This window comes from Taurulus bubalis (assembly GCF_910589615.1).
Source record: "Taurulus bubalis genome assembly, chromosome: 17".
NCBI lineage: Eukaryota > Metazoa > Chordata > Actinopteri > Perciformes > Cottidae > Taurulus > Taurulus bubalis.
This window is the reverse complement of record NC_136605.1, coordinates 7,456,396-7,481,127: the sequence shown is the minus strand read 5'-3', so window position 1 is coordinate 7,481,127 and position 24,732 is coordinate 7,456,396. Positions and strand designations below refer to the sequence as shown.

The 24,732-nt window shown below is 43.5% G+C and overlaps 2 protein-coding genes across 2 annotated transcripts; both read left to right on the top strand.

Annotated features, from left to right (window-relative positions):
• Positions 1-924: 924 nt before the first annotated feature.
• On the top strand, positions 925-13,059 carry LOC306749917 (zinc finger CCCH domain-containing protein 7B-like; the record flags this gene model as incomplete). The annotated part of the gene is made up of 22 exons (XM_079233275.1): positions 925-983; positions 1,117-1,153; positions 1,824-2,021; positions 3,046-3,204; positions 3,925-4,005; positions 4,397-4,468; positions 4,722-4,776; positions 4,921-5,093; positions 5,447-6,011; positions 6,274-6,335; positions 6,423-6,516; positions 6,736-6,897; positions 8,331-8,545; positions 8,937-9,037; positions 9,182-9,363; positions 9,536-9,621; positions 10,022-10,179; positions 11,098-11,203; positions 11,429-11,537; positions 11,775-11,911; positions 12,049-12,218; positions 12,336-13,059. 22 exons carry the CDS (start codon positions 925-927, stop codon positions 12,514-12,516), a joined length of 3,162 nt encoding a protein of 1,053 aa, XP_079089401.1. The 3' UTR covers positions 12,517-13,059.
• A 4,116-nt stretch (positions 13,060-17,175) lies between these two features.
• tefb (TEF transcription factor, PAR bZIP family member b) lies at positions 17,176-19,954 on the top strand (the record flags this gene model as incomplete). The annotated part of the gene is made up of 4 exons (XM_079232989.1): positions 17,176-17,338; positions 18,048-18,650; positions 19,260-19,462; positions 19,620-19,954. The coding sequence occupies 4 exons, from the start codon at positions 17,176-17,178 to the stop codon at positions 19,833-19,835; spliced, it is 1,185 nt and encodes a 394-aa protein (XP_079089115.1). The 3' UTR covers positions 19,836-19,954.
• Positions 19,955-24,732: the final 4,778 nt, after the last annotated feature.

Below are 24,732 nucleotides of genomic sequence, written 5' to 3'. Positions count from 1 at the left end.
TGAGTGCAGTGATGATATAATGAAGTTAAAAATGGGAAGCACCGATAAGAATAAACCAACTGTCTCTTTATTTTTTTTATTGTCATTATTTATTTACTTTTTATCACTCAAGAAACAGCCCAATAAGATGGAAAAATACACGAATGCTGATCAAAAATGACTTTGATTACACTACATCACTTGCCTACAAGCCTTCTATTGCCTTGGCTTTTATTTTGATAGACTCGTACTTCCGGGACGAAATATGGCACGGTTATTGTTCACAGTAATGTATATCACCGTGTGAAATAAAGACTGACAATGAGTTGTGTATGGATAGGAGAAGAATAAGTAGTTGTGCTCTCTTGTGTGCGCAGGAAGAAGTGCCTGGCAGACTGCGTTCAGGGCTGCTAGACCCAGCGTTCATTAAAGGGCCAGTAGAGGTTTGCAGCTGGCTCGTGGATGGTCTGGGCTGCTGGGAATCGAAACTTAACTGCAGGCTAAAGTCAGACACGGAGCCTCGACGGGTCTCTTCCTCCTCGGTTCGCTGTTTATCTCCTCGACCTCTCAGCTGCAGCACGTGTCTCCGTCTCTCTGCCATTGGACACTAAATTATTTTCAACTTCTATTTGGTTCAATGAACTTCCTCACTTCCTGCGGTAGGTGTGTCTGAAGTTGGGCCACACTCGATAGATACGCGGGGGTCAGAGGCTTTGCATGTTGTATGTGTGTTGCTACATGTATTAAATACGGACTGAACACGGAGCCAGGCTCGGTTAGTGTCTTTTCACGAGGTGACGACGGTGGCTGTTTCTTGCTTTCTGCTCTTTAAGGAAGTGTGTGTCCACCAGCTTCCAGTTCATCGGCACTATCAACACACCATCAGGCGGTCTTGGCTCCTAAATTCACGTGTGGTCTGTTTGTCTTCCACCCCAGATATCGAGCATGGATCCTGCCAGACAGAAACGAAAGGAGGAGATAAGGAACTCTCTGAAATTTATACAGTGAGATGCATTTTTTATTTGTTTGAATGCGCCCATACAGAAAGTGAAACCGTCCAGGGCCACGAGTGACTCATATCCTCGACAACAAGCTGTCACTGTGCTTCTCTAAGAGAGTTTACATCTTGTGTTCTAGGTCTTCCTTGGCTTATCCAGAGCCCGAGGGCTACCAGGTACCACCTGTCATTACTAATGCCGTGTTATGTCTGTCTCTTTATGCACATTATGATCTACAATAGCCGGGCTATTAGTCGTCGCTGAAATCCACATCCTCACTGCACTCTCTGTTTGTTTCTCACCTAAATTCCTCTTTCTCCTCTAACATCTTAGTTCATTCCGAGCTGCATGTACACTCAAAGACTCTTCTTCTTGGTCACAGCGACGCTCTTCAGATTATTATCTTAATACTCTCTCGGAAAGAGATACTGGTTGTTGTAATCATTCCCGACATTTATTGTCCCCAGAGGATGAATCGTACTGATATTTCCTCTAGAGTCACCATGAAGTTGATATTCGTGTTTTTAAGTGACATGTCTCATAAAATTATTTGATAGACTGGCACAATTTTTTTTTTTACAGACATTCATGGTCTCCAGATCAATGTAACTTATTGTCTGTGGCAATGCGCTCACCTTTCGTGACCTGGTGTGTATGACTCTAAACACGTGCTAAACTAATGACATTACCATCTGGAATCATTTCAGGGCCAGTATGAACGGGGCGAATGTTTACAACAACCAGTATGATGGGCGTCCGTATTTCTGAATACACTTTATTCATGACAGGGCCCAGAGTTTTTTGGGAAACACCACACATCTTTTTTCTCCCCCTCCCTCTTTCCAGGACTTCCTTTCCCGGCTAGTGTGCAACCTGCTCGATGAGGGCAATGCCTCGTTCAGAGACGGTGACTGGAAGCAGGCGGTGCAAGAGTTCAGTGAAGGCTTGAACGTCTCGGACTACGCTGCAGCAGAGGAGATCCAGATCTCGGAAGCTTTGCTGGAGAGCCTGTACGTCAACCGGGCGGCTGCCTACCACAGCATGGTAAGATACGGCTGGCACTGTGTGTGATCCTGACACGGCGTGTCCGCTTTGCAGACACTTTGTTTCAGTGAGTGTGAGTGCAGCTCACACAGACACTTGAAGTGTGTCCAGGCACATGCAGCTGTGAATAGGTCTGCTAAGGCTAGTGTGGAAGGCTTTGCCATGCCCAAACCTGATCTGTGCACCAGTCAGTCAGTTGTAGAGTCAGTTAAAAGTGGATCAACCTAAATGAATGTGTGTGTTTCGGTGTTAATCTTAGAGTAGCATGTTATAGTACAAAGCAGGGAGCACAGCGGCATAATTCATAGCAGCATAATATGACAATTACATATTCCTTTTATGGTTGAATTGAATTTTTTTTTCTCCTCAGGACTGGATGGAAAAATAACAACTATTGTATAGATTGGCATTAATGTTTGTGCAGACTTTCATGGTCCCCAGAGAATGGGTCACAATGACTTTGATGATCCCCTGACTTTTGCTCCAGCGTTCAGCATGAGGCCGACATGTGTGATTGATAGTGGAATGTCAGCTTTTGGAAGCATTGCCTTGAAATTTGACTCAGACGTGCATGTCCCCCTCAGGGATGATTGTGATAACTCTGATAATCAGGTCGACATTTCAGTTTGTCCAATATTTAGTTTCATCACCAATGGTCAGCATCAGTCTCTGATGTATTGCAAGTGACCAATGACGTTGTAAACAAAGAACGTGTCGTTTCAGGCCAAAGTTATCTGTAAATCCGATAATATTAATTAATTTAATCGTAGATAATGTTAATAAGATAATGGGAAGAAAAGGTTTTCAGATAAACTTTATCCACACACATTCCTACACCAAGAAACATAATTTGTACGAAATAATAAATGGACTATTAACTCTGTAAATAACCTTTTTATTAGATTTTTCTGTCCTCACCATCCGTCACACCTGCACTATGAGGCTTCTTCTAGAAAACAATACCAGTCTGACCGAGCCTCTTTTTTACCGTGTCCTGCGTTGTCATCTCTCACGTCTCCCACAGGGGGAACATGAGCGAGGCGTGACGGACTGCGACAGAGCTCTGAAAGTGCGTAAGGAAAGCCGCCGGGCGCTGTACAGGAAGGCACTTTGTTTGAAGGCGCTCGGGAAGTACAAGGAGGCCTACAACTGCACCACCGACTGCCTGCTCATTACTCGCCTGGTAAAGGAAAGGGACAATTGGGAGAGTTGACGCTAATGGGTCTAAAACTTACTTAAATGGCACTTACTTATAGCACTTTGTAGGTTAACTTTCTTGAAGAAATTGTACTTTCTTGATTCTTGTTTGGATAAAAGCGTCAGCTAAATGAAATGTAATGTAATGTCTAAGAAATTGATTAACATAGATCAACAACGATTCTGTCCAGACATTCATGTTCCTTTCAGGCTAAACCTTCATGGATTTGGTGATCGCCTGACTTTATCTAGGCTTACCAGCGCTTCTACAATTGCAATACTTTGGTGTTTGCCTAAAAACGAACGACATTCCCATCAACCTCAGCTGGACTGATTTTGCGCCAGTTCGCAAATGTTATCATGGTGAACATGCTAAACTAAGATGGTGAACATGGTCAACATTGTACCAAACTAAACTTTTAGCCATATCTCATGGCATTCGTTGCTTGGTACTCACAAAAAATCTCATCTCCATGACGTTATTTTCATGATTTTACTTAAAAACCAAAAGGATATATATCTTGTGGGTTGAATAAATGCTAAAATATGTAAAAATGAAGCAGCGGTTGAGCGAACGTTTATGCAAGAAAAAAAACGGGAAACTGCTTCTGCGGGACATTTCCGAGTTGGAACTAAATGGGTTACACTTGTACTGAAGCTTGTGTAATGTATCCTATTGTTCTTCGTCTGTTTTCACTCTTAACAGGACAAACCGGTGAATGAGCTCGCAGAGGAGCTGGCCGTCCACCTGGGACTGAAAAATCGCAAACCATATGTCGGCATAAAGGTTAGTAAAATAATTAAGTTTGAGATTTTGTTCACTGAAGAATGCAAAGGAATAATGGGAAAGGATTTTCTCAGTCTTCAGCTCAGTCACGGTCAGATAAGATGCAGTCTAGGGGTGGGCCTGAATATAATCTTGTTTCACTGTAAATTATTTCATACTGTGAGTTCAATGTTATACATTATGACTTGAACAATTATTAACAATTGAATACCTTAAAATCACATTGATGCGAAGAAATGGTTACCCAGGTTTTTTTTTATGTATGTAGTAAAGAAAATTATCTGATTGTTGATTGTTGTGTCATTGCATATTTCATCGTTTTGTCGAACTCCAATGAAGACATGGTGCAGATTTGTGTCTCATATTCAGTCGGTTATCGTGTCTCTCCCAGGAAGGAGGACTTATCATGAGAGCTAATGTCGCTAATGTCGCTAATGGAAACATGACTACTGAAGCCATCAAGGTAAGTTGATCAAGGTAACCAAATATAAACTTTAAAGATTCTAAATCATAATATTTATGAACAAAAACATTTTTTGTTTTCTTAAGTGAGGACCTCTGAGCTCTGAGAGTTTTTCAGCATCAGTGATTCATGTTTTGCAGATGTATCTTTGTCTAGCCTTTACCCATATTCTCATATATTCATACACATTACATTTGTTTATATTTGCGCTTGATTTGACTAAAAATGCTTTTTTAATCCTTCTCACTTTCAGGTGTCTGGTGCTCATGTCGGAAATGGTATGAATCCTCTGAGTGGCCTCGCACCAGGTGTGAATTCTTAACTTTGACTTGTTCAGAAGTGTCTCTCCTTAACAAGACAAGCAACATGTATGTCTCCACAATGTTTTCCTTGATAAAGGTCTTGAAATATGTGTAAGAAATCCCCCCAAAATCCCTACTGCTTCTCTTTAGTTAGTTTTCCCAGCATGCCTCAGTACTCCATTCGCTCCCCAGCTCCCAGCTGCTGCCAACCTGCCGTCTCTCCAGTTCCTGACATCGTGGACACTTTGGAGGACTTCGAGCTGATGGGAGACGATTTGGACAGTCTGCTCGACGGCTTCCATCATGAGACGGAGCCAACTGAGGTAAAGTGTGTTTGTGCTGCGTTTGTCCTCGCAGACCAGGAAACTAACTTTTGTCACTGATAGTGGAGTGATTATTACTAAGATGGAAGAGCATGTAATAATACATTACTATTGTCCAATTCTTTAAAGGTTTGGGAATTACATGTCGTGAAAAAAACAAAAAGCAAACCTCCTCTTTTCAAAGAAGCATATTTTTTTTCATGTTTTAGCTGATTTACAATACCTTGCATTCTTTTCATTCCAGTGCAGTAAAAGTATTTTTACATTCTGTCCCATTTCCCTTTTTTTTTTTTTTTTTCTTCATCCATCTTCACTCCAGTTTCCTCCTCCATGTTTTCCAGAACCCCACCCAGGAAACATTCTCAATCCCACGCCGGACTTCCGCCTGCGATCGCGCAGTCCCCTCTGTCTTGCCCGCCCCAACACCCCAGCTACCCCCGGCCTTCTTCAGCTCGGCCGTCAGCCAACTCAACTCCCTGGACTCCTTTTCAGGCGGTGGGTGCAGCACCAGAGCTGGAACCCTGAATGCCCTCGACGACCTCTTGACCTCTGGCATTGGGGGTGGCGCTGGTGCTACAAACTTAGCACTGACCTCCGAGTCGCTGGATGGCCTTGATTCCCTGGATGACTTCTTGGATACGACTCCAAGTGCTGCTGGAAGTAAGGCAAAAACAGAAGTTGACGCCGGGGAAATGTCCCTTGATGATTTGCTGGATGAACTGGATCCTCTGGAGACTGTCTCCGATCCAGGCGGTCAGAGTGGTGAAGTCCCTAAGACTTGTTTGAAAGCATTGGTCGGGCTCGACTCCCTTGATGCCCTGGACTCGTTTCCCTCAATGGAAGGTGTTGTGGCAGCTTTGCCAGCGATCTCCATGGGGGCAACACGCCTGGACACGCTCTCCGATTTCAGCTCAACTAGTGAGTAGGATTTTTTTTTTTTTTTTTTGGCTCATCATATTATTGGCAAAGCAGGACGCCTCTTCTTTCAGAGTTCATAACAACAAGTAGTCGATCAATCGAAGTGTGGCGATTTAGTTTTTGGATGACATTGTTTAATTAGAAGGACTTACAAAGAGAAAGCACACAGTTTCAAATGACAAATAAAATTATTATTTACACACAAAAAACTACAAAGTGTGCACACATTGTTAGTAATGTATTTCCTGTTATTACTCCTCAGGTATCACAGGCTTTCAAACGTCTGTAGCTCCAGTAATGCGATCTCCAAAGAAAAACTACAAAGTAAGACTTGATTACCTGGCTTGTGTTACCAGCTCTTTGGTTGTCTGTTTTGTTCGCATTAACTGAAATCTTATTCTTGCAACAAAGGAGACGAATAACCCGGTGCTGTTTGCGGCCTACAACCCGCTGTCCTCCACTCATGAGTTCCTGCAGGCCTGCTCTGCTTGTTTCCCTCGGAAAGGTGCGTCAGCAGTACAACCCTGTCTGTAACTAACTGTAGTGCAGCAAGAAACCTCAATGATTCTGCTGCTGGGGATGATTTTACCATCCTTTTTAATAATCCCTGTTTTGGGCATCGTGAAAGGCGATTTGGTCTGCGTCTTGAAGCCCACTTTGTTTCTGTTCTATTGAAAATCTTCCACTTCCACTTAAAAATAACCCGCCCCCGTTTTGTTTTCAGGTCAAGGCATATATACATTTGTTCACAAGCCAGACCTGGTCCACAGCTGTCAGCGAGACGTTCTGTTATGTAGACTGAAGGCAGGTTGTTCTGCGGAGTGGACCAGAGTACGACAGGTTCCCAAATGGAGTTCCTTCAGTGGGCCATTTGTTCTCTGCAGAGGTAAGAAACTATCACATGGATGAGGATGTCTTCTGGTGAATATGTTGGCGTTCACTGTTCATTGCTTGTTATAGCAGCTAAAACGTATTTGCGTAATGCACGTTGTGTGTTTTTAGTTTTGTGCGGTTGAATATAATAAAATTACAGTACGTTTACATAAAACACTAATCCGCCGTGAAATTAAAGAAAACCATTAGTCTTCTTGTCTAAATGGATTTATGTTCAAAAGTAACTACACAGTTCCTTCAAAGACAGCCAGAGACAAAAATCTGGGTTTCCACTTGTCCTTGAAAATACATAAATAATGAGAGAAGAAGTCAAACGTCCAGACAAATCTTGTTTTGCCCTGGAAATGTATTGTTGGGAGAGTTGGAAAACAGTGATTGGGAAGTCGGCGTCCAAATAATGAGTTAACCAGCTCAATACTGGTGAACGGTACTTTTTCACTTAACGAGCATTATCTCTTCAAGTGAAATGCTGCATTATTGTTAAGATAAAATGGACCATGACATGTTTTAACTTTTGTAGCTGTTATTGTGTTTAACAAGCGGATTCCTCTTACAGACCTCTGGAATGCAAAGAGAGGAGTTGACCTCTCAGGATGTCAGACTTTGGGTTGAGGTCACACATCCCGTTGTATTTTATGGCCTCGGGCTAATCTCGAGAAGGGAAATCATAGTCCCTCATTTGTTGACATGGCTCTTTGTGCTCCGCACACAGGGCTGTGTGTCAATATAGTAGCATTAACCGCATCCGAAATTCAGTACTGATGCCAAAAAGAATGCTTTTGCTGGTACCTTCGTTGAGTAGTACAAAAGATTTTAGCTGCATCGCACGATAGATGGTGATATCCGTCTGACACCCGATTCTCTCTGACGGTCGGTCGGTGGACCACTTTGGTGTGTGTGTGTGTGTGTGTGTGTGTGTGTGTGTGTGTGTGTGTGTGTGAGTGTGTGCCACATCGGGGCATGTTGGGGGTAGTAGCAGTTCAGGTCAGTTCTACAAGGCCCTTCCTGTCGTAAATTTAACATTTGTCACTCCCTTTTCCATTAGTTCCCTTTTAGCCTTGAGTTCAGATCACAATGTCAAATTGCAGTCACCAATTTTAACTAGTGTTTTCTTCCTTTTTAACCAGGTGGCCATCTCTTTGCGGTTGTGTCAGAAGGCAGTTTAGATTTATAGGATGCAACTTGGTAGTTTTGGGGAAGGTACCCCAAGTTTCTATTGTTCCCATGTGAACAAGGCAGCGTTTCTCTCCACCCCGATTGGTCAGAAGCATTTGAATGTGAAGGAACTGTTGATGAGGCATGAATTCTGGGAAACTGTTAAAGAGGGAACTTGTTCTAAAAATGAGTGATTAACCCAACTGTGTTACTGTCAACCAGGACCGTGGATGTGCGGCAGAATGAGCTCTGTATTTTCTTTCATGTCAGAGCTGCTGAAGTCCGGGGATTTGGGTCTGTGCAAGTTCGGAGAGAATTGCACGTTTGCCTACAACCAGCTGGAGATTGACGTCTGGACGGAGGAGCGGAGGGGGACGTTGGACCGAAACCTGATGTTTGACACGTCGGGTTTGAAACTGGACCCTGTAAAAAGCATCATCCGCATTCTGCGGGAAGACAGGGGCATGTTCATGTTCCTCTGTCAGGTTAGTGCTCTCCCACTGTTTTGGAATCATCATAATAATTCTAATTATTATACACACAAAGTTTCTAATGTTGAGTCATGTTCTTTTTACTCTATAATATATATATACGGTTTGTATGTACACGCACCAATTTAGTTGTTCCTTTTTTTTTTGAAGGTTTCTATACTAGAAACCTGAGAAGTACCAGTTGCTAGTGTTTGTTCTGTCCATGAAGCATGCATGTTCCATGTGTTTAATCTTCATATGACTATGTGTCTTGAAACATTCATACAGCTTTTTGTCGTATCATAATATATGTATCCATTAATATTGCATTAAGACTGTCATCTGTTAATATACACACAAACTGTCTTTCTTTGTCCCTTTCTCGTCCTGTATTTTCTGTCTCAAGGAATGCTATGACAGTAAACCTAGAATCATCAGTAAGCGCTGTCGAGGCGATCACACCGTCTGCTCTAACTTGGATGCTCGCCACACCTTCGATGCCAATAAGTGAGCGTGTTTACAACATATGTGCCACTGAGTCCTCGTCCTCGTTCGCTCGCTCATTTCATTCCCAGGCGGCAACTTTTTACTTCTTGCGTCTTTCTTTCCACTGTAAACACGTTTTTAATTTCTCACGTCTCTGCTCATCAGATGCTTGGCATTTGTGGTGCAGACGCTCAGCGTCAACTACAAAAAGGTCCGACCGCTGAGCGTCCTGTGCCACTTGGATTTGTGCCGTCAAGCCATCCGGTACGGCTGCCAGAGAGATGACAGCTGCTATTATGCCCACTCCGTCATAGAGCTCAAAACCTGGAGGGTGCAGCGCGACACGGGTGCGGTTTACCAGACGCGTATAAACATATGTGTTTATATAAAGAAAATGGAATCAAGAGCGTTGTTCATTTTGTTTGTCCACTTGAATACAAATGTTCAAATGCAGATGAAGGACACCATTTCGCTGTGATGTTTCTCTTAAAATGAGCAATGTGCTTGTGTTATTTTCAGACATCAGCGCCGAAGAGATTGTGAAAGTATCGACAAAATACAATGAAAATCAGGAGCAAAACTCAATCAAACATAAAGGAAAGGGAGTAAGAAACCATTTTGATCATTCTTTGTTTTGTTGATTGGAACAACACAATGTTTAAAATGTTCAAATATAGATCGAGCTGTTACAGTTCGTTGTTGGTCCAGCATCCCTGTTTGTTCTTTCTTTTCTAAATGGGATTAGCATTGTGACACCGCCTCACTGCTGGTCTTCAGACTGACAGTCATTTTTCTCATCTTTTGTAATTTATAGAGCATTTTGTCAAAGTTATTATTTTTATTGATTCATATTATGTGTAATTAATGGCTTATATAAACACTTTAAAGGTGGAAAAAGTATCTTTGAGATTCATATTGTTGTTTATTTTGTCAAATGAAGGCTGTTGAGGAAATGTTGTCAAATGACTACCACTCTTGTCTTTATTATGATTTAATTTTAAGCAGCTGTCTTCTGGAGGCGATGGGAGCAAACCAAGAGGAGCAGGAGTTGGGAAGAGTCTGAACATGAAGATGAAGTTTTCCTGTGCTCAGTGCATGCGGGACGGCCTGATCCGTGAACCAGACAAGGCTCTGAAGTACTGCACTGCAAAGGCCAAGCACACGTGAGGAAAACATGCATACAAAATGAGCACAATTCCTAGTTTGGAGAAATGTATTCAATTATTTCTCTACTGTATTGTATATTGGAATATTCTCTCCCTGTAAGCACGTAAAGGTATGTAGGTGTGTTTGTGATATCAGTAAGTGTTGGGTTGAACTGCAATACAGTCCATATTTATTTTTACAACAATATAGAAAAAGGATTACAGCTAAAAGCGCAACACTCTAAGACAGAAAATAAAAACTGAATCGAGCGATACATTTGCCAAGCATCGATTATATGTTTGAGTATACTTTAAAATATATGCACGCTTTCGCAGAGTGGTCGACTGTCTCTATTAGACGGTTATACCTCAACCTGAGCATTATGATGCATTAAAAGAAGAAATAAAGCACAAGAATAAAACTTAAGACATCCGAATACAAAGATAAAAAGATTGATTTGTTTAAGGATCCGTTTATTAGTTCCTTATTCTGCTTCGGCTTGTCTATCAATAGCAGAGCAGAGACGCTCAGCAGTGAGGCCCATTAACCGTTTACCAACTCGGCAGTTGGTCGACTGTTAGTTCTGCCATTTTGTTGCTATTTTATCTTTGGTTCACTTACGCGGTTACAGTTAGTTTGTTTTTTATCTTTATGTTCATTGTAAACACCGTAAGTTAAATTATAGGCCAGGGCATTACGTCTGAGATATTCAAATGAAATTGCATGTCTTCCAACACTATAAGTACATCCATGTCATATTGTCATAGATCCTATTATATATCAGCCAGATTTGTATAAACCTGCTTGGAAAAACAAGCTGAAAGGTTAGATGTTAGACTGTTCAATCACAGATGATCACGATGATCCATCTGCTTTCCAGCTCCATATCTGTGTCAATTTCAGCCTCTGTCCTCTTCCTGTGTCGTCACCTTCAGGTGGACGAAAGAGAGATGGGTGCTGCTGGTCAGGTCCTCGGAGAGAAGTAAATGGGTGCAGGTCCGACCGCTGCCACATGCCAAGAACTTCCCTGTGTATTATGATGTAGGTGTGCCTCCTCTACACTGATGCACTTTAATACAACAAGCAGTTTCAACCAAGGGCTTCGATCCATCAAAGACATTCTCACATTGATTCCTGTTTTTTGTGTTTGTTATATGTTGTGCTTTTAACAATGACAGCTGTATGTTTTCCTGTTGTGGTGTCTGTTGAAAGTTTGTATTGCACTTTGCTGTCTGTGTGTAACAGCATTACGTTTTCTCCTGGCAGATATGCACCCAGATTTTGAAGAAAGGGAAATGTAACTTCACAGGGAACTGCACCTTTGCGCACAGCCAAGAGGAGAAGGAGATGTGGATGTATATGAAGAATAATGACTGTGAGTTATTAGAATAGTGCAATATGCCACTGATTTATTACACATTCCTCTCCCTTGTGCAAACATACATTACCCACAATGCAACTCACTCACTGAGAGCCCAGTCAGAGATGTGTTATGCTAGTAGCGGGTAATTTAAGCTCGAGCAGACACGGCTTAGGAAATGTTGCTAAAATGGCCAGAAATCTAGATGGAAACCTTTAACCTCATGTGACAGATTTGTATTTGTGCCTGCAGTGCGGGACATGCAGCGGATATACGATATGTGGCTGTCATTAACCGCCCAAAACCGGCAAGCAGATGGAGCCATGCTAACCCAGCCGGTTCCAGAAGAGAGATGTATCGTCATGCCGACTGACTATGCTGAACCAATGGTTTGTGTTTCAGTTCAGTAAAGTCAAAGACCAAAAACAGCTGCACCAAACAAACGCATTGCGTTTCCTGACTATATCTGTAAGAAAAAGATGACTATGAGGCTTCTTTTTTTTTTACGTTATAATTTTCTCTTTAGAATGGCTTCCACTGTCGCCTGTGTGGTAAACACAGTAACGGTGATCGGCAGTGGCAGCAGCACATCTCCACTGAGAAACACAAGGACCGGGTGTTCAGCTGTGAGGGAGAGGACGAAGCTCTGACGTGGAGCTACCGCTTCCCTGGGCCATGCTTTGATCTCTGCCCCAAGTGAGGCCTTTTCCTGGATCAGGATTTGAAGTGTTTGCTTTGCTGACACCATATCAACCTTTAGACGGATGCGTCGTGTGTTTACAGCTGGTTTTTCAAGACGTTACTGTTTGACAGGTTTGACGGCGACTGTCCCGACGGTGTGAGCTGCGACTACGCCCACAGCTTAGAGGAGCTGCAGGAGTGGACGGAGAGACGAGATTTCCTGAGACAGAAGCTGGCCAAAGCCAGGGAAGACATGCTCGTCATGCCTGATGAGCTTGACTTTGGAAAGTTCAACTTTCTACTTCAGAACTGAGAAGTTTTTATTTTTTTTATTTTTTACTTTGTGAGCCATTAACTGCCAAACTAGCTTTTCAGTTAATTACGATTATGGTCAAATCATGACCATAATCAAAAGGTGATGTGTTCAAACTAGCAGTGTATACGATGTGCCTGCAAAAAGATGACTTAACATGATTCATGTCGCACAAGTATTTGCATTCCTAACTCTTAATATTTTAATTTCTTCTATGGAACATTTTCAGAGCCACTTTTTGCTTTTGCCTGTTCAGCTAAAACATCAGTAATAAAACAAAACAAACTCTTCGCTGTGGAAGTACTTTGCCTTGGAGCCAAAAACACAGCAGATACAAAGACACACCGCTCATCACAGAATATTCTTTAAAGTTCATATTTAACCATACATGCAGCCGTTTAAATGTTGTTTACTTGTTCTGAATTGTTGAAATTATTTCCCCTTCTGTTTGTGTCTGTTTATTTTAAGGTTTTTTAACGTCACTTTCATTCCACTATTCGCTAAGAGGGAGGATGTTAGAGGCCTCGACTGGGCGTTAAAATACTCCCCACTAAAGATTTTTCTTAATAAAATGTCTTAATAAAAATAATCACGTTCCCTTCTGATATTTGTTTTTGGTGTGTTCTTGTGTTTTTTTTTTTTTATCAGATTACTTAACAGTTTTGCTCATATGCTAAATGAGAATTGTTCTCCAGTTTAATAAACCTGTGAACCGGCCGCCACCTGTTTAGCGCAATACTCAAATAGGCCGCTAGATGGCGCGGGGCGCTCGCGCGAATCAGACCTCGCGCCTCCCCGCTGGACTTGCACGTGCGAGAAATGTGCTCGACTGAACAGGTTTGTTGTTGTGCTCGCGTGAGAGCCCGCCCCTTGCGTTTCTCGTAGGCTGTGCGGCGTGACTGATAGGCGCGTGCTGATCTTTGAGCGAATCAACGTGACCCCCGGGGGGCGTGGCTCTCCTCGCGCATAAGACAAGTTGTTTGGACATGCGCTGGCGGCCCAGTGATGTGACGTCCTGCGAAGTTGGTTGAAAGTGAGAGAAGTCGGCCGCTGTCTCAGTTGGACTCGTCTGTCGGACATCAGAAGAGACTCGCGCAGGCCGGTCACCATGTCAACTGCGAACCACGTGACCCTTGGAGACAGGAGCGACGTTCCTGATCTCCTCAAGACCTTGGCTGACTACCCCTTTTTCTTCGATGACACCGGTAAGAATAGTTTCAGATTAGATTGAATGTGTCAAAGCGTTTAAATGTATTTATACTCTTATTGTGCTGTTTTCCTACTACTAATGTTGCAGTTTACTGTGTGCTCCTCTGTATTCATGACTAAACGGTGTGCCTTTTAAAAAAAAAAAACGCAAAAAAAAACACAAGTAGCTCACATTTGCTCGACCACTTTTAATATCGCATAAAAGTCATAATTCTGCTGACTGATGAGAACTTTTACTTTTGATGCTCCAAGTTGTTTTGCCGTTAAAAGTTACTGTAGTTAAAAGTACTACAGATGCATTGTATCAACAACAGAAAGGAGAGCTTCCCTAAGGAAAAGCTTTTTTTCACTACACCTTTTTTTTAAAGTACAAATTTAAAATGCAGGACTATAATTTGTGCATGGAGTGAATGTCACTATATCTAAGTACTACTTCATTGATGTAAATGTATTATAGTAGACCACTTAAATAATGATTTATGAGCCACACAGACCTCAACAATCTTATTACAATGGTATTACATATGAACTGTTCTCTCTCTCATACAACTCACTCCTGCTGCAATCAGCAACTCGTCGTTCTATTGATGACTACTGTAATGTCATCAGTGTAGTATATTGTAGGTACACTGTTACAGGTTCGTGTGTGTGTGCGTGTGCGCGGTTTCTCCATGTAGTCACTTTAAGTCTACAGCATCATGCAACTGATGCAACAGCACTGAAACGGCCCTCATGAGCTCCTCATCGTGTACCACTAGGCCTCAGTTGGCCCCTTTCCTTCTTTCTTTAAGTGTCCCTGCTCCGCTTCTGCGCATGTCAAGACAGTGCTCCACAGGGCGAGGACCGATCAGACTTCCTAATACAAGGGAAACTGACGTGTTGTCACACTGAACAATAACTTTACTTTGATATTATGCTGTTTTACTACGTTGCCAACACATTTTATAATAAAATTCCGAAATATGTTGCATTCCCTGACTACATTTGCCCATAAATTCCTGGAATGTAACTTAGTCTACGGGTATTTAGGTTCATCATATAAAAAGACACGTTAGGATGAACATATTACATATTCGCGTGTGTGTCAGTGGAACATATATGCAAAAACAATACAAATGACATCATTCATTGAATTTAATTATCTTGCGCTGCAAACATTGACACATTTGCTGTCATATTTGCCTTTTTCCTGTAAATCTCACAATATAATACAACATAGAGCAGAATATAATTTACCTGCATGTTTCAAAGCATTATTGCAGATCAATGCTAGCAGAAACATTATTATATACAACAAATATTATATATTATTAAGACATAAATAAAGATAAATCAATCAGTTATAGGTCCGTTAACAGCACCAGCAGACTAATGGTCAGGGCTTTTTCTCGTCATGCTACCTGTGTTTGTAAAAGCATCTCCTGCTTTGGAGAGGACACTGATATAATACTCTCAGCCTTTCTGTTGAAACTATCATTGCGCTGCGTTAGATTGAACATTTCAAACAAAAATGTTGGTGTGCTCATATTTCCCAAAACAAAAGCTGGACCAGGAGGCCACCTGAACTGCTTCAAGGACACTCAAGGATGGAAGTGTTATTTTAGGCCAGCAGCTGTTTGCATCTGTTGCACTGAAACACTTTTTTTTCAATAAGCTCTGCAGGATATTTAGCAAGTAACAAGGAATAGGAACTCTGTGAAGCTCTGTAAAATATCCGAATACTGACTTTTTGCAAAAGCACAATTAATGCAGCCACACTGACCCAGTTACTCGAGCCACATGATCACTTTGATATCCATCATCCTAACAAAGAGGGAGTCTCAAGCTATATGCACAGTACCACGTTCAGTACCAAGTTGTACCAAGTGTTAAATGGATAAATAACGTGACATGTTGGTGTTTTTTTAATACTATGAAAAATGTTGTCTAGTTTGGTTAGGGCAAGTCAAAAATATTCTCATGTGTGAGGTATTACTGAAGTTCTCAGACTATATGGTACTCTAACATTATGACGTCACAGGGTTACAGTCTTCTTTGGTGGTGCACATAGCTCACCATGTTACCAGCTCACTCACTCGATATTTTCCGCATTCATTGACACGTTCCATTATCAAATCGAGGTAAATAGCTGAAATAACGACAACAAAAGAAGAAACATCAAAGAAAGATGGGAATGTAAACAGATCAGTGTCATCTCTAACCCTCTCAGTGTTTATCTGGCAGATACACTGCACATTGTGTACCGTGTGGATAACACGTCCGACACATACGTGCTGAAGGTGGGATGTTTGTGTTTATGTGTTTGAACAAGATGTTCCCGAAACGGCACACGCGCTGCTCACGGAGAGAGTGACATACTGTCGCGCGCTCAATATTGCGGCGCGTGCATGGGGACGGGACATTTACTCTTTTGTTGTGGCACTTCTGCATGGCGTTGGATGTGGAAGATTTAAAAAACATAAACATGTTTTCAATTACGGTTGTGTGACACGATGGATGGCATAATGCCATAACACGACATGCAGCTTACTTATATTAAATATATAAATAAACGAATTGTGGTAAATTATTATGAATAAACCGAGTCGAATTATTTAGCGCCGGCTGGTGAAGAGCGCGCACTAAACTTTGGGTCCCCGTGCCAGCTGTTCGAACTATGGGCGCGTGCCCGCTCCGGCTCACCTTAGCCTGCACGTGCTAAGTATCCGAAGCCACGCCCCTCGACAGAATGTACTTTCACGTGAGTGCGATAGGGGCGGGGGCACGTGTCTAGACACGAGCATCGGTGCGGAGGGGATGTGGAAGTGACACAAAAAGTCTTTGCACGAGCACACTGCGTTGTGTTTTTTTTTTTGGGTGCATCGAGAGTGTGCGTGGGTGCAGTCTTGCAGTGTAATCTGTGGAAACGATGAAAGGGTGCACATGTATCATTCAGTCCGCTTCTCGCTAGTAGTGACTCTTTCCACTTAAAATGCATGCTGGTTTGGTGCACGAGACCCTATGTTCTTATTGCGGTGCACGTTCCCCCACTGCACTGTGCCATAAATAAGGGACTGTACAGTCTGTATGTGTAATTGATCTTCATGTGGACAATTGGCGGCCAATGAGAAGTCCTTGGACCACAATACAGACTCTCCGTGTGATCACAGTCCCTCGTCAACAGACGGCACCGACAGCCAATCAGCTTCTACTATTCTACGAGGGGGCGGGGCCCTTGGCTCATGAATATCCAACAAGCGCGCTCGGCGGGGACGGAGAACAAGGGGCTTGTGTTGTGTTTTTGTTTTTTGGGGCATCCTAAACGCGTTGACAACAGCCCTGGACGCAGCACCAGAGTTATAGGAAGTGACCATCTGCGTTCCGTTCCGCTTGTTGCTGTCGCTTCCCGGTGAAGGAGGCAGACCCCGGTACCGTACAGGACACGCGCGGGTCTGATCGGAGTTCAGCAGCATGTCTGGCAAAGCCGCGGTGACGGTGGCGCTCCAGCCCGGCGATAAGGTCGTTCCCGCGGCTCCGCAGAAGTCTTTTCCTTTTGTTTTGAAGAAGATCATGGACATCCCTCCTCCCAACATCCTGGAGGAAGGAGACGACGGTAAGACTGAAACGGCAAAAGGTGCGCTCAGTTTGTTTCCGTCATGTTTGTCGACACTATGCGCGTCAACGTTATTCGGCCAAATGCGCGTAATGATCAAAATTCACACCTCGGGCCGTTAATTGTGTTTTGATTAAGCGATGGGCGTTCATCAGGCTAGATTGTAACGGGCCGCCATATGTTCCACGGAGCCAGTCTCCTCCTAGGAGGCGAGGAAACGAGAAAAGAACATAAAGTTCCAGCTCCTCTCTGCTGCTCTCCAAGCGGCGCACGCGGGCTGGGAAGAGACTATATGCTAAAAGACATGGTTGACTTCCATTAGACGCATTGGTCTAGTTGTTCCGAGTTTGTTTGTGTGCTGTTGCACGTGTGCACTAAACAGGGCCGTTTTGTCGAGCCTTTCCTTATCTACTTTCTGGTTTCCCAGAATCCTTGTTCTGTCTTTTATTCCATTTTGGTATCTACCAACTAATTGACAGGCTTTTTGGTTGAAACCCTCTTTTTATGTGTGTGTGTGTGTGTGTGTGTGTGTGTGTGTGTGTGTGTGTGTGTGTGTGTGTGTGTGTGTGTGTGTGTGTGTGTGTGTCAGCTGTCACATTAACACTACGCCCCCCACCCCACTCCTATTTCTATCTGCTTGTTAGCTTTTTTTCCTGTGTGCACCTATGATGTCACATTTCACTGACATTAAGCAGCCATTTATTTATCCAATGTATTGTCTTGTCTGCAGAAATCGAGAAAGAGAAGCTGTGCTCCTCTGAGGATGGTGAGGGGGGCGGGGCTGGAGCAGCCAGTGCTGGTGCAGGTTCAAGAGGAGGAGGAGGAGGAGGAGGAGGAGGAGGGGGAGGGGTATCCGCCTCCTTAACCCCAGCCCTTTGGGAGAAGACCATTCCCTACGATGGGGAGACGTTCCACTTGGAGTACATGGACCTGGATGAGTTCCTCCTGGAGAACGGGATCCCTGCGACCCTGGAGGAAGAGGAGCTACAGAAGACTCTGGCCTCAGTGGGATTCAAAGGCAAATTTGTCCCAAAGGTTACTCCTATAGTTGCTACAACTACTATTACTATTACTGCTGCCGCCCCTGACCCCGCCTCAGCATCACCCCCGTCTATCTCCGCCACCTCTACGGTCACCTCTGATCCAGAGGAAGCGGTGACAGTCACTATGTTACAACCAGCTAAACTAGAGGAGGAGGAGGAAGAGGAGGAAGAAGAGGAAGAAGAGGAAGAGAAGGAGGAAGAAGAAGAAGAAGAGGGAGAAGAAGAAGAAGAAGAAGAAAATGAATCTTTGTCTGTGAAGGCAACAGCAGAAGTGAAAGAGAATAAAACAGGTGAGAAATTGGTTTATTATATTTCTTTAGGTATACGGCTGCTATTAATGAGATTTCAGACTGTTTATTCTTATTTTTTCCTGTTCCTTGTTAAATTTAAATTCCCCAATAGACTGAATCATTTTAGAAACGCAATTTCTTAAATTCTGTATCTAGAAGCTGAATACAGGACACTGAAGTGTGCCTTTTTGTTTCAGCTGTCTGAAGTTGTATAGGTCCAGCTGTAGTGTGTCCTCTTAGACGCTGGGGTAACATGAACTATTATTGCACATGTAGACACACAGACGTAACCCTGACCATTAAGCCCGTGCTATAGCTTTTAAAATGTTTGGCAGATGGCCAGCACGACACAAAACAATGCAGCTCTGTTGAGAATCATTACATTATCGGCAATCAAAAATAGATATAATGTGTGAGAGGGATGATCAACTCTCCCAATCGCTGACAATTTGCATATGAACACAAAGGGCACACAGAAGCCCAAATATGAGGCCATTATATTTCCATGAAAAATGGAGCATCCTCAGGAAAGACATTTCATAGTGTTGTCTAAAGAGTGTAGTTAGTCTGGTTTAATCGGAGTGGCCTCTCTTGTATCTGTGCCTGTAGATCGTAACACTGCCTCCCCCATCGATCCAGAAGCCATCGAGGTGGACATCAACTTCCAGCCGGATCCCACAGACCTGGTCCTGTCCAGTGTGCCGGGTGGAGAGCTGTTCAACCCGCGCAAACACAAGTTCTCTGACGAGGAGCTGAAACCGCAGCCTATGATCAAGAAAGCCAAGAAAGTGTTTGTTCCTGATGAGCAGAAGGTAGGCCAATTCAAACATTATGTGGAGCATATCAAGAGAACCTTTCATCGTAAAACAAACACAACACAGATTGAAAATCCCTCGCTAATTTCGGTTGCGTTCAGCTCCACCTCTCCCGTTCTGTCCGTTTCATCCACTTTCACTCTCCTTCCCCCAGGATGACAAGTACTGGTCCAGGCGAAAGAAGAACAACGTGGCAGCAAAGCGGTCTCGGGACGCGCGGCGGCTGAAGGAGAACCAGATCACGGTGCGCGCCTCCTTCCTGGAGCGGGAGAACGCAGCGCTGCGCCAGCAAGTGTCCGAGATGCGGAAGGACTGTGGCCGCTGCAAGAACATCCTGTCCCGATACGAGGCGAAGTACGGGCCGCTGTAAAGAACTCGGATCAAAACACCGCCCCCCCCACCCCCACCCCTCAAAAAAAGTATCAATGAGACAAAAAGCAGAACCCCCTTCCCCCGCAGAGATCAACACAAACACAAACCACCAAGGGATTCTAAATTTGCACTGTTGTCTTCACTGACATCCAGCAGCCGCGCCGAGCTCCCGCTGTTGTTTTCAACGCGATGCTGGAGTTTTGGATGCGCTCTGGCAGGCAGTGAGGCATGATGGGATGGTGGTCACAGGAAGGCCTGTGGAGAGCGCCTGGCTCCTACACTCGGGAGAGAAGGGACGATTGTGGACACTCCCCGTGGTCAAACACGCATGGAAAGTCTGGTTCAAGAAAATTCAGGAAATGCGGAGATAGCAGACTGGTACAAAAGAGTCACTTTTAAACGCCACACACATCAGTTTTTATCACTGCACAGCACTTCTTCTTCTTCGTGGACCAAAGCATGAGTCAGTCAGAAGTCCTGTATTTAGACCGGTGCACACGGGCCCGCCCCTCACATTCCCTTGTGTTGTAACTCATGTTTATGTCTGTGCTTCCTTCAAAATACTCAAAGGGAGCTGGTTAACTCACGGCAGGGCGGGAGAGGAACTGATTGAAGGTACGAGAAAGGAGCAGAAGGCATTTACGGTGGTACTTCCAGCTCGCAGGGGAAAGGAAGCGAAGCGAAGCCCTCAGGTCGGCGGAGGAGAAAAGGGCGAGAGTCCGTTAGCGGTGAGGTTCAGTCACAGTTCTTCTGTCTTGTGACCCACATGCACGTGGAAAAAAAAAAACTTGTACATATAGCCACCTCCCTGCACCGCAGAGATCCGTGCGTGTAATCCATTCTTGCACTTTTTACAGTGGCTCATAGTGGTACCTGCACCACGGAAGACAGAGTAGCTTTTTAGGGGGGGAAACATGCATGACCTTCAATTTAAAGCTACTCTGATCTAGTTTCCTTTTCTACTAACCTCAGATCAGCTTCCAGAGCCTCACACATTTTTTTTTTATTACCGAAGAAAGGCTTTGGGTTTGCTCAGAATATGACTATATTTTACAAATGAAGACAGAGTTGTAGTTTTCTTTCTCCGTAAGTTACTTCGGAAGACAGTTGTCCGATCTCCAGGGCCCTCACTGGTGGAGGGGTATGTTGATGCGTAGAGATGTTTATTTTACTGCACTCCGCAGATAGAGGGCGCTAGAGCCACTGCCTGCCTACTCAGGTGGGATGGCTGGATTGATTTAAGAAAGGGAAGAAAAAAAAGATTTAGCCAGTCCCATAGTTGGCTGCTTCTAAACCTTGTAAATAAATGATTGTCTCATGGTTTTTAATTCCCTAGACAGGAATTCTGACTGTGTCTTTATTAACCCAATACTATTCCTCATATTTGCCAAATAGTCAATGAGTGCCGTATTTATTCTGATGGTAATAACGCATCTGTTGATTGTGATGTACAACAATATGTTGGATAATTCTATTTCCTTCGAGGAACAATACTTCTAATGAAACCAATGCAGGGAAATCAATGGGTAAACTGTGCTTTTGGATGTTTGTTTTAAAAATAGATTTATATTGTTTTATGGGATTCTCCCCCTCCCCTCTCCCCTCTATATACATACAGCATGTGTTTGAACACACAAAGGACAAGGCACACTCTTGTTTACCTCATTCAGCACTTCCTATTTTGAATGGTGAAAAGTTTAGCAGGGCTACAAAATGGCGGAAGTTGAAGCAGAAAGCACATTTTAAAAAGCAGCTTAGTTCCATTTGGCAAAACCTTGAGTTTTTTTTTGCTAAACTGAGTCTGTTTCTAAATTAGTAAATAAACGACAGACTGTTATCGGACTCCGTATCTTAAGTGTCTTGGGCTGATGCACATTCTGTCATCGGTCGGCTTGTGCTCATAATCGCCGTAAATCTCGGAAAGAAAATAAGTGGGGCAATAATACTCTGTTATGTAATGCTTGTTTTATTTCCTTGATGATGTTGTCTGTAAAATTGTTATGATGTACTAAATAGAAATGCCCCAAAGTCATTTGTGCTTCCAGTTCAGATCCTCCGTCGTCTAGGATCCTAATGCATGAAACCCAGTAAACTTGTCTGTTCTTTATTTGAATATTTTTACACCAAGTGTACTTATGTCTGCGAACCATTACTGAAAACTCTATATGTTTTTGAATGGGTAGGTTGATGGTCTCCTGTACAGCTCTGTCAAAAGAAAAAGCGTAACATCTTTGCTATAACGTTATGTGTTTATGACTTGATAGCATAATAGCGCCACCCGTCCTTGTGCAGCCAGTGCTTGACCTTGGGGCGAACATTAGCTGAAGACAGCATCTTTTAATCACTGTGTGGATTGTTGTTTATTTACTGAGGCTTGATCTATATCTAGATACACTGGATCAGTTTGTGAGTTTGTGTTTTTCTCGATAGATTCTGTGTTTGTTCCAGTTTCCTGGGAGACATTTCTTCGCAATGTGTTTTACGTTGCATCGACTTTCAAAGTAGGCTTTGGCTACATTATGCTGTTTATACATCAATTTGGTTGATGAATACAAACTTTTAGTTGTTTTTTAACTAAATTAAAAAGGCTGATTTAAAGGTACTGCGAAAGATAACCTTTTAGAAGACAAAACTCGTTTATAGAACTGCATACACTATGTAGCAATTTCTTCTCTTTTAGTTTTTTTTTAATGCAAAGCACCTCACGGATCCGGCGGTAACTCTCAAACCAGCTCATTGTCGTTTAGCAGGGAGTAAATTCTCCAGTTCCACACATGCCAAACTGGGCCACCAGTAGGAAAGGAAGATAATGGGAACAGCGGTTTCGGTCTGCAGCCGTCTGTCCCCACCTACAGACAAAGATACTAACAGCTGCTGCACTATTGGAACCACTATGCGCCACCTGGAGGCTATACATGTTACGATGGCAAGTTTCACCTTTGCCAGGCTCTTCGTTTAGAAATTGAGCATTTTGGTGTAAATAAACATATGTCTTGAACTAATATCTTGAAATCGGATTCAGGTGACAGATTTTAAATACAAAAAGCATTTGAAAAACTGCAGTTGTAATACTTTGCCAGCAGGTGACACAAGTGTTAAAATGCCATTGCTTTCTTTGCATGTAGGTGGTGCAAATTAGCATCTATATCTGGTCCAAACTGCAGTTTTTCCCGCTTCCCACTTCTGAAACTGTTGGCAATGGCTTTGGGTGCTGCGCATCAAAGACAGTGTATTTGTTTGCTATTCAAAGCAGCTACTAGCTACAATACTCCGTAAAAATAACTATTTGAGGTCTCTCGCGATTTTTAAAGTTGAGTTTTTTTTTGGGGTGCTTTGCTTTCTTTTCTCTTTTTATATAAACATGTTTTTGTTTGTTTTTGTATTGTCCTAAACATGTGTTGGATACATGCAACTGCAGTACCACGTTCTAACTGTATCTTGTATCTTGTATCATGCGATTGAAATAAATTGGCATTAAATGACACGTGGGCTCTTTGTGTGACCTTGCCAACCAGCTGCAGCAGCGCTAATGGGAGACACTGCTGCTGCGAGACAATGGAACCGTGGGTAACAAAAGAAGGGGAGGATGGATGAAGACGTCTTCCTCATCCTCATCCTTGATGCTCACGTTCACATGCATCATCACATGTGCACATGTCATGCACACACACACGATTGTGTTTTCCTCCGCCTTGCTGTTTTTTTTTGCCCACTGTCCCTTCATCTCCTCGGTCCTGTTGCTCATCAGTATTCCAGAGGAGTCGCGGATGTTGCGTAATGATCACATCGACACACTGGGGAGCAGCGTTGCGTAACAGCAGCAGCCTCAAAGACCAGCGGGATGGGCGTGTGAGTTTGGAGAAAGGAAAGCGAGGAAGCAAAGGAGGGGCTCTGGGAAATAGGAGGGGGGGGAGAGGAACAAGGAGAGGAAAGGATCAGGTGATTGGAAGGGGGGAGGAGAGGAGAAGAAAGGGAGGGAAGAGCAGGTGGGTGAAGGAGAATGGGGGAAGCAAACAAGATGGCAAGGGGATGGACAGAGAAAGATGGAGAACAGGGGACGCAGTTGAAAACATGTGAGCCAAAGAGGGAGGGAGGGAGATGGGATGCAGTGAGTGGGCGATGACGACGAGCCGAGGAGGAGCCCATAGCCGTGCATGTTAATGTCACACCACTGCATGTTACTATGGAGAGCACAGCCCAGTGCGTTCACGCGAGCGAGCCAACCTCACAGCTGGCTGCATCCGACGGGCACGGACCAGACGAGAGGGAGAGACGGGGCCGCTGGATGATGAAATTTAAAGTAATATCTGCTGGGATGGGTCCAGCTGAGGTGCGTGGGTGGTGAGCAATCTGGCTCTTCACCATTTGGAGAATTTCAGCTTTGCTTTGAATTATTGATCAAACACCACTCGAGTTTGTTTACTGCAATAAGAGCTCCACACCGGAGCACATGTTGGTGGGAGGGGAAGGGGGGGGGGGGGGGTCACCTTTTCATCGTGTTTGATCTGCAATATGTTCAGCATCCACCAAGTACGACACACTAAGAGGTGAGCATCTGTGACCGAGCGGGTCACACGGCCCTGCACACCCATAAACAATGAGGATGACACAATCAGCTTCTTTTCCATGCTTCTTTTTGCCAATCTGTTTTCTTTTTATTACAAAACTTAAAAAAAGAATCCGATACAATAAGAAACTGCGGTAGTAACTCCCCATTCCCGGGAGGGGGAGTGGAGGGGGGAGGCAGCACAGAAAACAGGTCGTTGCATTTCAGTAGTGAAAGATTCATCACACATCTACAGGGTGTACAGATCAGATACAAAATAGGAAAAATAATAAAATACAGGCAGGAAAGAAAGCACTATTTATACATCTGAACTTTTAATTATATCTAT